Source organism: Vicugna pacos, chromosome X (assembly GCF_048564905.1).
Source record: "Vicugna pacos chromosome X, VicPac4, whole genome shotgun sequence".
In the NCBI taxonomy this organism is placed as follows: Eukaryota; Metazoa; Chordata; class Mammalia; order Artiodactyla; family Camelidae; genus Vicugna; species Vicugna pacos.
The window spans coordinates 61,719,880-61,734,160 of record NC_133023.1 but is presented as its reverse complement, the minus strand read 5'-3'; the positions used below and the strand labels follow the sequence as shown (position 1 = coordinate 61,734,160).

Below are 14,281 nucleotides of genomic sequence, written 5' to 3'. Positions count from 1 at the left end.
AGAACTAAGGGAAACTAAAATGGAGGGTCCATGCAATCACCAGCCTAGATGTTAGTCAGCAGGAACAAGCCAAGATGGGCTGTTGGAGAGCAGTGAGGAGCCCAGGCAGAGGCAGCCTCAGGGGATTGGAGGGCAGTATGTGCTCTGATCAGGGCTGTGTGCAGAACAGAACAGTCTGGGACCCCAATAAAAAAAGTACCGCTGCTGTTGTCCATAGTGGGGATGGGCACAATGTAGCCATGCCACAGCAACTTTCTCCCCTGGGCTCCACCGTTGGTGTGCTATTGTGAGAAGAGAGGTGAGGCTTGGTCATAGCCATCACTTCTGCATGGAGGTGAGGCTGAAAGCTGAATCTATACCCAGTGGTCCTGCAACTTCACAGGTGGGAATGAGATTTGTTTACAACCCCAGGCATAGAGGGTAAATTTGCTCTCTCTGGATGCTTGGTGGAGTCATGCCTCTGGGATGAACAGGCAGAGTGTGGAGTTCTGGTACACAGTGCAGATGAGTATGGGTATATACAACAGGCTGGCATACCACATGCAGAGATGGGGCTGCAGTCTGCACTGACCCTGTGGTGAACCATGCATTCAGGTCTGTGACTGCATGCTCTCTACTGTGGGACATCAGGACTGAGATTGGCAGACCTGCACTTGTGGCTCCTGGGACACAGAACCTGGGGAACACCAGAGCAGGTGGCTGACATTCCCACAGATAAGGCAGGGATAAATGCATTATCAACAAAAAAAAAAGCCCACATAACAGTGACAGACAACACCACAGAGGGCATCCTCACTCAGTGGACATTTCTTGTGGAGTATATTCAGAGACTCTTCTTCTCAGCTGAAGTGCTCCAACCCTGCCTACCATACACCACAGCTCAGAAATGGGTCTAGAAGACTATATTCCAGCAACAGGGGAGCAGACCAGGCCCTTGTCAAGGCTGTGACAACCACAGAACAAAAAAGGAGGCCCTGTTTGACAACAGGGCAGACTCTGATCACCACTGCACCAATTACACCCCTAATCAAAGGGATAATAGCCAACACACATAGAAGAAAGATATAACAGCCATCTATACTAAGAACAGCCATCACTACAAAACTACTAGATGTACAGTCTATACAAGAACACTCCCACTTTAAAATACAAGCAAACAAACAAAAAATAAACAAGCCTTTCATCTGAAACTCCTCTATCCATAGAGCCAGAGAAATATAAGTAAAATGAAGAAGCAGAGGAATTATTCCCAATTAAAAGAATAAGAGAAATCCCCTGAAAGAATGATCAATGAAATAGACTTCAATAGTCTACTAGATCATGACTTCAAAAAGGGAGTGATGAAAGCACTGAAGGAATGAAAAGAGACTATTAATAGAGACAAAGAATACTTTAAAAAGAAAATTTAAACTATAAAGAGCAGCCAGTTAAAAACAGAAAACACAATGGCTGAGATAAGAGCCAAGGTAAAGACAGTCAAATGCAGACTAGGCAATGCAGAGGAACAAATAAGTGACCTAGAAGACAGGACAACAGAAGTCACCCAATCAGAACAGCAGACAGAAAAGCAAATCAAAATGAATGAAAGCAATATGAGGGACCTATGGATTAATATAAAGTGTGCCAATCTACACATAATTGGGGTTCCAGAAGGGGAAGAAAGAACGAAGGGGATTGAAAAGCTATTTGAAGAAATCATGACTGAAAACTTCCAAAACCTAGAGAAAGAATCAAGTATCCAAGTACAGGAAGCACAGAGGGTCTCCAAAAAGAAGACCCAAATATTCCTATACAAAGACATCATAATTAAGATGACCAAGGTTAAAGATAAAGAAAAAATTCTAAAGGCAGCAAGAGAAAAAAAAAGAGTTAGTTACAAGGGAACCCCCATAAGGTTTTCAGCTTATTTCTCTACACGAACAACACTGGCCATTAGAGAGTGACAAGATATGTTCAAAGTCCTGACTGATAAAAAGCTGCAACAAAGGATTCTCTATCTGGCAAGACTATCCTTTAGACTAGAAGGAGAGAGAAAGAATTTTGCAGATAAGAAAAAACTAAAAGAATTCAGCAATACTACACCTATGCTAAAAGGAATATTGAAAGCTCTACTCTAAATAGAAAAGAAGCAGGAAGCTATAGAAATGATAAAGCTATAATTGGAATTGTGATAACTACAAGGAGTTGCAAGAGGATAAACATGAACATGCAAAAAAAAAAAAACAAACAAACAAAAGAACATCCAAATCACAAAAGGTGGGAGAAGGGAGCAAGAAAATATAGATTTTCTTTCTTTCTTTTCTTTCTTCGTTCTTTCTTCATTCTTTCTTTCCTTCTTCTTAGGATGTGTTTGAGCCTACATGACTACCAGTCTAAAGCAAACAGAAATAGTATGGGGCTAACATAATTGAAAAACAGGGTAACCACGAATCACAAGCATATAATACAGTCACAAAAACCAAAAAGAAACCAAGATAATAAGAAAGAAAATTATCAACAACAGAAAGAAAAACAAAAAGGAAAAGAAACAAAGAAGAAATATCAAATCAACTGGAAAACAAAGTTCAAAATGGCAAAAGGCACACATTTATCAATAATTATCATAAATGTCAATGGACTAAATGCTCCAATCAAAAGAAATAAAGTGGCTGACTGTTTAACAAAAGTCTAAAAAGCTTCCTACAAGAGACCAGCTTTAGAGTGAAGGACACCCATGGATTCAAAGTGAGAGGATGGAGAAAGATATTTCATGAAAATGAAAATGACAAGAAATCAGGAGCAGCCATACTCATATCAGACAAAACAGACACTAAAACAAAGGCCATAAAGAAAGATAACGAAGGATGCTATACAATGATCAAAGGGGCAATAAAAGATGAGGATATTATACTCATTAACATATATGCACCCAGTATAGGAGCACCTAAATACATAAAACAAATACTAACAGACATAGAGGAAGAAACTGATGGGAAGGCAATAATAGTAGCAGACTTTAACAACCTAATAACATCATTGTACAGGTCTTTCAGACAAAAAATCAGTAAGGCAATGGAGAAACCAAATGACACAACAGAACAGCTGGATGTGCTTGATATTTTTAGGACATTATATCCCCAAAACATAGAATACATATTTTTAAGTGCTTATGTAACATTCTCTAGGAAAGACCACATAAGTGGGAACAAAAGAAGCCTCAACAAATTTAAGAGGACAGAAATAATTTCAACCACCTTCTCTGACCATAATGACTTGAAACTAGAAATCAACAACAGAAAAATAAATGAGAAAATAAAAGAGCGTGGATACTTAAGAACATTCTACTAAAAAAACCAATGGGTCAATGATGAAATCAAAGAAGAAATTTAAAAAATACCTTGAGACAAATGATAATGAAAACACAGCCAAACAAAATCTATGGGATGCAGCAAAAGCAGTCCTAAGAGGGAAGTTCATAGCAATAGAGGCCTTCTTCAAAAAACAAGAACAATCTGAAATAAACAATCTCATCTACTACCTAAAAGAATTAGAAAAAGAAAAATAAAAACTAAAGTCAGTAGAAGGAAAGAAATAACAAAGATCAGGGATGAAATAAATAAATTAGAAATTTAAAAATAAACATACAAAATCAACAAAACCAGGAAGTGGTTTTTTGAACGATTAAAAAAAAAAAGACAAACCCCTGACTAGGCTCAACTAGAAGAAAAGAGAGAGGACAAAGCAAAACAAAATAAGAAATGAAATGTAGTGATTACAACCAACACCACAAAAATACAGAAAATCATAAAACAATACTATGAACAACTATATGGAAAAAAAATTGGACAACTTTGAAGGAATGGACAAGTTTCTAGAAACATACAGTCTACCAAAACTGAATCAAGAAGAAATAGATCATTTGAAAAGACCAATCACTAGAAGTGAAATAGAATCAATAATAAGAAACCTCCCTGCAACAAAAGTCCAGGACCAGATGCCTTCACTGGGGAATTCTCTCAATCATACCAAGAAGAACTCATACAATCCTTTTCAAACTCTTCCAAAGGATTGAAGAGGAGGGAATACTCCCAAACTCACTCTCTGAAGCCATGATTACCCTGATATCAAAGCCAGACAAAGACACTACCAAAAAAGAAAGCCATAGGCCAATATCATTGATTAATATAAATGCAAAAATCCTCAACAAAATATTAGCAAACAGAATCCAACAACAACACATAAAAAAGATCATACACTATGAACAAGTTGGATTTTCTCAGGGATACAAGGATAGTTCAACATGTGCAAATCAGTGTGATACACCACATCACCAAGAGAAAAAAACAAAATTCACATGATCATATCAGTAGGTGCAGAAAAACCATTTGACAGAATTCAACATCCATTTATGTTAAAAACTCTAACCAAAGTGGGTATAGGGGGAACATATTTCAACATAATAAAAGCTATTTATGACATACTTACAACCAGTATAGTACTCAACAGAGAAAAGCTGAAAGCCTTCCAGCTAAAATCTGGAATGAGATAAAGATGCCCACTCTCAGAACTTCTATTCAATATATATTGGAAGTCCTAGTCATAGCAATTAGACACGAAAAATAAATAAAGGGATCCAAACTGGTAGAGAAGAGGTAAAACTCTAATTATTTGTGGATGACATGATACTATATATAGAAAACCCTAAAGGTTACACACAAAAACTGCTACAGCTGATAAAAGAATTTGGCAAGTTAGCAGGATACAAGAATAACATACAGAAATCAGTAGCATTTCTTTACACTAACAATGAAATTTCAAAAAAGGAAAGTAAAGAAACAGTCCTTTTTAGAATTGCATCCAAAAAATAAAATATTTAGGAATAAATTTGCCAAAGAAAGTGAAAGATTTACATGTGGAGAACTACAAAACATTAACTAAGGAAATTAAAGATGACTTAAAAATGGAAATATATCCCATGATCTTGCATTTGAAGAATTAATGTTGTTAAAATGGCCATACTACTCAAAGCAATCTATGGACTTAATGTGATCCCTATCAAATTATCCAGGATATTTTTAACGGAACTAAAACAAATAATCCTAAAATTTACATGGAATCACAAAAGACCCAGAATTGCCCAAGCAATATTGAAGAAAAAGAAGAAAGATGGAGGAATAAGCATCCTAGACTTCAGAAATACTATAGAGTTATAGTAATCAAAACAGCATGGTATTATTTCTCTCAATATGATCTTTATTTATCTTTGGTTTGTGCTTCTGTTATTGATTATACTATGTTTTCAAACCTTTGCTTCAGTTTTTTTTAATTTTTCTTAACTCGATTTTATTTCTCTACATTTTGTTCTTGTGATTGATTATACTATTATCAAACATTTTTTCTTCTTTTAAATTTCTTTATTTTTCAGCTTTATTTCTGCACCCACTATAGATAAATAAACAAACAAACAAACAAATAAACCCCTTCAGGACCACAGTAAATAACCAATACTCCATAATCCATAGTAGCAGAGATATATAAGTAAAATGAAGAAGCAGAGGGACTATTACAATTAAAAGGAAGAGAGAAGTCCCCTGAAAGAATGATCAATGAAATAGACCTTGATAGTCTACTAGATCATGATTTCCAAAAGAGCAATGATCAAAATACTGAAGGAACTAAAAGAGGTTTTGAATAGAGGCAGAGAATATGCCAAAAAGGAAATTGAAACTGTAACAAGGAGCCAATTAAAATTGGAAAAATCATTTGCTGAGATGAGAGCTGAGGTAAAGGATGTAAAAAGTAAGCTAGATAATGCAGAGAAATTAATAAGTGACTTAGAAAACAGGACAACAGAAATCACCCAATAAGAACAGCTCAGAGGAAAACAAATAAAAACCAATTAAAACAATATAAGAGACATATGGGATAATATAAAGCATGCCAACCTATGCATAATAGAGTACTAGAAAGAGAAGAAAGAGAAAAGAGGATCAAAAAGGTATTTGAACAAATCAAGACTGAAAACTTCCACAAACTAAAGAAGGAATCAGATATCCAAGTACAGGAAGCACAGAGGGGCCCAAAGAAGAAGAACACAGACAGACTCACACCAAGACATATGATAATCAGAATGGCCAGGGCTGAGGATACAGAAATGATTCTAAAGGCAGCAAGAGAAAGACTAAGAGTTAGTTACAAGGGAACCCTCATAAGGTTTTCAGCTGATTTCTTGACACAAACACTATAGGCCAGAAGGGAGTGGCAAGATATATTCAAAGTCCTGAATGAAAAAAAATGCAATCTAGGATACTTTATCCAGCAAGGCTAAACCTTAGAACAGAAGGAGAGATAAAGAACTTCATAGACAAGCAAAAACTAAAAGAATTTAGCAACAGTAAACCTATGTTAAAAGAAATATTGAAAGGTCTACTCTAAATAGAAAACAAGCAGTATGCACAGAAAGGAGAAATCATTATTGGAAAGGTGATAACTACCATGAATTACAACAGAATAAACATGAAATTGTAAAAGGAAACATATAAATCATTAAGGGTGGGAGAGGGGAGCAAGAAAATATAGTTTTTCATTTTTGTTGTTGTTTTTGTTCTCAGTAGGATGGGTTTGAGTTTATATTACTATCTATTTAAAACAAACAGATATAGTAATGGGTTAATATATGTACAAAATAGGAAAACCACAAGCCAAAAGCTTGCAATAGAATCACAAAAACTAAAAACAAACCAAAATGATACAAAGGAAAATTATCAAACCACAAAAATAAAAATAAAGGAAATAAAGAGGAAGTATCAAGTCAACTGCAAAACTAAGCTCAAAATGGCAATAAACACACATTTCTCAATAATTATGGTAAATGTCAATGGACTAAGTGCTGCAGTCAAAAGACATAGAGTGGCAGATTGGATAAGAAAATAATAAGTACAATATGCTGCATACAAGAGACTCATGATAGGGAGAAGTACATACATAGATTTAGAGTGAGAGGATGGAAAAGTAATTCCATGCAAATGAAACAGCAAGAAACCAGGAGTAGCAATACTGATTACACGCAAAGTAGACTTTAAAACAAAGGCCATAAAGAAAGATAAAGAGGGACATTAACGGAGCAATACAAGATGAGGATATTACACTCATTAACATATATGCACCCAATATAGGAGCACCTAAATACATAAAGCAAATAGTAATGGATAGAAAGGGAGAAACTGATGGGAATAGAGCCATAGTAGGAGACTTTATCACCCCATTAACTTCACTGGACAGATTTTCCTGACAGAAAATTAGTAAGGCAACAAATAAATTAAATGATATAATAGAACAATTAAACTTGGTTGATATTTTCAGAGCACTACATGCCCCCAAAATAGAATATACATTAGTTTCAAGTGCACATGGAACATTTGCTAGGATAGATCATGTATTTGGGCACAATAGAAGCCGCAACAAATTTAAGAAGACAGAAATTATTCCAAGCATCTTTTCTGACCACAATGCCATGAAACTAGAAATCAACTACAGATAAACAAAGGAGGAAAAAAATGGCAACATGGAGAGTAAACAACATGTTACCAAAAAAAAAAAATCAATGGGCCAATGATGAAATCAAAGAAAAAATTTAAAAATGCTTTGAGAAAAATGACAGCAAAAATACAACCACAAAGAATCTACAGGATGCAGCAAAAACAGGCCCAAGAGGGAAGTTCATTGTGATACAGACCTTCCACAAAAAAGAACAATTTCAGATAAACAATTTAACCTACCAGCTAAATGAATCAGAAAAAGAAGAGTAAAAAACTCCAAAATTCAGCAGAAGGAAGGAAATAATAAAGGTCAGGGAGGAAATAAATACAATAGAGATTTTTTTAAAATAGAAAATAGTCAAACCAAGAGCTGGTATTTTTTGAAAGAGTAAACAAACTTGACATACCTCTGGTCAAGCTCATGAAAAAGAGAAAATAGCCCAAAAAAATAAGAAAAGAAAATGGAGAAATTATAATCAATACCACAGAAATACAAAATATCATATGAGGATACTATGAAAAACTATAACTACAAGGAAACAAAATGGATAACCTAGAAGAAATGGACAAGTTTCCAGAAACATACAGTCCACCAAAACTGAATCAACAAGAAATTGACCACTTGAACAAAACGATCACTAGAAATGCAATTAAATTAGCAATAAAAAAAACCTTCCTACAAAAAAAAAGTCCAGGATCAGATGGCTTCTCTGGGGAATGCTACCAAACATACAAAGAAGAACTCATGCCTGCCCTTCACAAACTCTTCCAGAAGATTGAAAAGGAAGGAGTATTTCCAAACTAATTCTATGAAGCCACCATCACCATGATACCAAAACCAGACAAAGATATTACCATAACTAAAACACATAGACAACCTACGGAATGGGAGAAAATATTCTTGAAATTTGTGCTTGACAAAGGTTTAATTTCCATAATATATACACAGCTCATACAACTTAATAACAAAATAAAAACACAAACAACCCAATCCAAAAATGGGCAGAAGACCTAAACAAGCAATTGTCCAATGAATACATACAAATGGCCAATAGGCACATGAAAAATTGTTCAATATTGCTAATTATCAGAGAAATATAAATCAAAGCTACAAAGAGGTACCACCTCACAGCAGTCAGAATGGCCATCATTCAGAAGTCCACAAATGATAAATGCTGGAGAGGGTGTACAGAAAAGGAAAACCTCTTACACTGTTGGTGGGAATGCAATTTGGTGCAGCTATTATGGAAACAGTATGGAGATCCCTCAAAAAACTAAAAATAGACTTACCATATCATCTGGCAATCCCACTTCTGGACATATATGTGGAGAGAACCTTAATTCAAAAATACACATGCACCCCAAGGTTCATAGCAACACTATTTACAATAGCCAAGACATGGAAACAACCTAAATGTCCATCAACAGATGACTGGGTAAAGAAGTGGTGGTATATTTATACAATGGAATACTACTCAGCTATGAAAAAGAATAAAATCTTGCCATTTGCAGCAACATGGATGGACCTGGAGATTGTCATTCTAAGTGAAGTAAGCCAGAAAGGGAAAGAAAAATACTATTTGACATCATTAACATGTGGAATCTAAAACACATAAGCAAACAAACTTATTTGCAAAACAGAAGCAGACTCTCAGACATAGAGAAGACACTTGTGGTTACCGGAGGGGGGTGGGAGGGGATAAACTGGGAGTTAGAGATTTGCAGATACTAACTGATATATATGGAAAAGATAAATTACAAGTTGATGCTGCATAGTTCAGGGAACTAATTTGATATCTTATAATAACTTATAGTGAAAAAGAATATGAAAATGAATATATGTATGTTCATGTATGACTAAAGCATTGTGCTGTACACCAAAAATTGACACACTGTAAACTGACTATACTTCAATAAATATATATATACATATATATATATATGAAAAGAAAACAAAACAAAAATAACGAAAACTATGTGAGAAAATAAGGAACTTTATAAAAGATTTATGAAAAAGAAGAAGGTCTGCTAGACCTGGGTCAAGGGTGAGGAAGAGAAGGTTGTTGACAAAGGATTTTAAATACTAAGATTAAAAGTTTGATTTCACATAACATCACAAAAATACCTGAATATATTTATTAGAAAATAATAAACCCAACTGAGTAATATTCTACAAAATAACATCATGCACTTTTCAAAAATGCCAGTATTATGAAAGACAACAAAAAGTTATTAAACAGTTTTAGATTAAAGATCAATAAATACATATGACAACTAAATGCTATGTATGAGCCTAAATCAGGAGAAAAATTTTATAAAAGTATTTTTGGGCCATTTGGCAAAATTTTGAATATGGAATTATATTAGCTAACACTATTGTATCAATTTTAAACTTGCTGACTTTGATAAATACTTGCTATTATGTACTATAATGTCTTTTTTTCTTAGGAAATATTAATATATGCTGAAATATTTAGCATTAAAAAGTCAGGATGTCCGCAGCTTAATCTTAAACGATTCAGCAAATGACAATAATAGTATGTACATATATAAACAGAGAATGTTAAGCTAAGGTGGCAAACATAACAATGAATCCAGGTAAAGGGTATATACATATTCATTGTACTATCTTTGAAATTTGTATGCTTGACATTTTTAAAACAGAAAGCTGGAAAAAGAAAATAAAGTTTGATTTGTTCTTATAAATTGGTTAAATAAATTACTTCTTATCAATGTAACATATAGTATACAATCATTAAAAGTCATTCATATTATAGGAATAAGACAGCAAAAATACGATTTTCTCCAAATGTAACCTAAAAATGTCATTCAATTACAATAAAAATCCCATTTTTATATAAGCAGCTCATACGACTCAATAAGAAAAAAATAAACAACCCAATCCAAAAATGGGCAGAAGACCTAAACAAGCAATTCTCCAAGGAAGACATACAAATGATCAAAAAGCACATGAAAAAATGCTCAATATCACTAATTATCAGAGAAATGCAAATCAAAACTACAATGAGGTATCACCTCACAGCAGTCAGAATGGCCGTCATTCAAAAATCCAAAAGTGACAAATGCTGGAGAGGCTGTGGAGAAAGGGGAATCCTCCTACACTGCTGGTGGGAATGCAGTTTGGTGCAGCCACTATGGAAAACAGTGTGGAGATTCCTCAAAAGATTAGGAATAGACTTATCATATGACCCAGGAATCCCACTCCTGGGCTTGTATCCAGAAGGAAATCTACTTCAGGATGACACCTGCACCCCAATGTGCATAGCAGCACTATTTACAATAGCCAAGGCATGGAAGCAGCCTAAATGTCCATCATCGGATGACTGAATAAAGAAGTGGTGGTATATTTATACAATGGAATACTACTCAGCCATAAAAATCGACAACATAATGCCATTTGCAGCAACATGGATGCTCCTAGAGAATGTCATTCTAAGTGAAGTAAGCCAGAAAGAGAAAGAAAAATACCATATGAGATCGCTCATATGTGGAATCTAAAAAACAAAAACAAACAAACAAACAAAAACAAAGCATAAATACAGGACAGAAATAGACTCATGGACAGAGAATACAGACTTGTGGTTACCGGGGGGGAGGGTAGAGGGTGGGAAGGGATAGACTGGGATTTCAAAATTGTAGAATAGATAAACAAGATTACACTGTATAGCACAGGGAAATATACACAAAATGTTATGATAAATCACAGAGAAAGAAATGTGACAATGAGTGTGTATATGTCCATGAATGACTGAAAAATTGTGCTGAACACTGGAATTTGACACAACATTGTAAAATGATTATAAATCAATAAAAAATGTTAAAAATCCTATTTTTTAACAACTTGAGCAATCAAAAAGAAAAGAATGAAAAGTCAAATTTGTCATGCTTATCTTTACATATTTTAGACTCATAGTTATTAAGAAAACTTAAGCATTTTACATGAAGAAAGCCATTATGTATGCTGACAATGTATCCCAGAAAATTATGGACTGTGCCACTTTGAAGTTAGAAGCAAGATAGATACTGAATGTTCTTCTTCCCTTTGATTAAAATTCTCAGATATTTTCCATATTGATGAATCTAAGGATATCTTGAAATTGTTCTTAACATTCTCTATATTTCAGTATTTCTATTGTTATATTTTATAAAAGCCCACCCGGGTAAGCATAATTCAAATTCTATTTTTATAAGAATATAAAACCAAGTGATACAGAGTTCACATCTTTAAATTTCTCTGATGCTGTCCTTACTTCTAATGTAGTAGTTATATATTTTCTTATATATATAAACTCTGGGTGATTTTGAAACTCTACTTCAAAGAGTATATTTTGCAATTTGATTTGAAATCTTTAACTGTCTCAGTCCTCGATGGTATAAAAAACTCTGACAAAGTCTAAAATACTCCAAGAAAAAAAATTCTGATTACATAAGGATTATACAAGTCAGCTTATAAGCAATTACTTTATAATATCAAATAGAAAATTAACTAAGTTACTGGATAATTTAGTCTACTATCAATAATAAATATGTTAAACAAACCAAAAACACTTATAATAGTCATAATTTGAAAAAAAAGTTCATAATTCATAATTAATCTACCTGGATAGGTCCTTAAAGATCATGTAAACAGCCATTAAAATTTATAGATTAGTAAACCAAGGCCACAAAAAGTTAAAAGTCTCTCCTAAGATAATGTTGGAAGCTGGGTAGTAACAGAGCAAATGTTAGAATACAGACTTTCATTTTTCTTATTCTTAACAGAAGAAATGATTTATTGATTTTCAAATTACAGATGGTCACAATATAACAAATACCTTTTCAGAATTCAGAAAATCATGTCCCCTTTTACTAGAGAAATTCAAATACAAGAAGAACTAACATGTAGCGACCTAATGGATGAGGGTCAGTTCCAGTCAACAAAATAACCTAGATGATTATATAGACATCTTACCCGAATGAGAATTTGTTCACTCACAGTTGGCGAGGTCTCTCTTCTTCTTGTCACATCTAATAAGTCAACAAGAGGACGAATGGTCATCCCCTACAAAATGAAAAACAAAAAGTCGAATTCCCTTCATATGAAACAAGTTCTTGAAGATTTCCCTGGTGTGTGTGTGTCTGTGTGTCTGAATGTGTGTCTATGTGTGTGCGCACATGCACATGTGTCTTAATCTGGTTGTGATAGGAATTTAGAACATCATTTTAAAATTCAAAGGGATCACTGGGCTAACACCAGAGAGAAGTGCTGTGATTTTCTCTTACAAAAACCAAAGGAGAATACATATTGTTTACAAAAATCTGGTTCATTTAATAAAAGTATTTACCATTATATTTCAAAAACAGGAAGAAGTAGTCAAATAACAGAGCCAAAGTGCTTCAAGAGATTTTCATTTCAATTATTGTCAAATATCTCAGGTATATCCTTTTGTCTTTATTACCCATCATACATTGAATATGGGATTACTGTCCTCTTGGCATGTTACCTTAAATTTTCCTTAAGAGGAATAATAAAAGAAGCAAACATTCTATATTAATAACCATCCATTAAGTTGTGCCACTATATTTATTGAACATATATTGTGTATTAGGCACTGGAGTTACAATGGGAAGGTAAAGTTGGAAGGGCCCATAGCCTTATGCAGCTTACAGTGTCGTGTGTCTCCAGGAGAGAGCAATTAGCTAAATAATTGCATTAATGAATAAACAGTTACAACCTGAGATAAGTGTTCTGAAGAAAATGAAGCTGGTTTATAACAGAGTAACACATTTTAAATTGAACTATAAGAAAAGTTTTTTCTAAGATAAAACGTAAAGGATGAGCAGGCATTATGTACATGAAGGGAAAAGAACCATTCCTGGCTGAGGGAACAGCACTGATAAGGCCCCTATGATATGACATATTAGAGAAACTGAAAACTGTGTCTGGGTTGTAGAGTGCAATGGAGATCCTACTATTGTTAAGACTGGAGAGATAGGCCAGGATTAGACACAAAGCTTTTCAGGCTGTGTTAACCATTTTTAAAAAACTTTTTTCTAAGACTACTTCAAAATTGGAATGGCTTGACCAGATTTATGCTTTAAAAAGATAACTCTAGCTGCAGTGTGAAAAAAACACTTTTGAAAATGAGCTATAATAGATAGCAGGAGAAGGTTTAGGAGACCATTTTACTACTCCATGTAAGAGATGGTGATAGCTTAGACAAAGATGATGGTAGGGCAGATATAGAGAAGTGAACTTAGTAGGGCAGTATGACAGAGAGTGGGACATAAATGATAACACTAAGATTCCAAAGGAGTAGAGGACGGTAAAACTAATCTTAATGAGGAAAACTAAATGTAGGAATCAGATTGGCAGGGAAAATCAAAAATTATATTTTAAACATACAAAATTGAAGATCCCTGGGAGATAACCAAGGGAGGATGTCAAGAAAACAATATGTTCTAGAACTCAGAGGAGATATTTCGACTGGAGATATAAATTTGTAAGTCATATGTGTATAGTCAGTAAATCAAGCCATATGTGGGTATGGATGAAATCATTAGAGAAAGAGTAAAGAGTGAGAAGATGAAAAAGTCTACAGGAATCTTTGAAGAACTCTGATATTTAGTGATGTAACAATGAGAATAAGCTTGCAAAAGAGAGAAAGGGAAACCAGAGAGGTAAGAGGAAAATCAGAAAGTGGCTTGTCACAAAACAAAAAAAAGAGGAGATTTCAAGACAGTGGGAATTTGACTCATGTGGA

At 34.1% G+C, this 14,281-nt stretch overlaps 1 protein-coding gene across 1 annotated transcript in view; it reads right to left on the bottom strand.

Annotated features, from left to right (window-relative positions):
• The window catches only part of LOC102544123 (sodium/hydrogen exchanger 2-like), a 62,315-nt gene that overhangs the window by 14,070 nt on the left and 33,964 nt on the right, over positions 1-14,281 (bottom strand). The window contains exon 6 of the mRNA XM_031671591.2: positions 12,490-12,579. Coding sequence (XP_031527451.2) covers positions 12,490-12,579 — 90 coding nt within the window. The remainder of the gene's footprint in view (positions 1-12,489; positions 12,580-14,281) is intronic.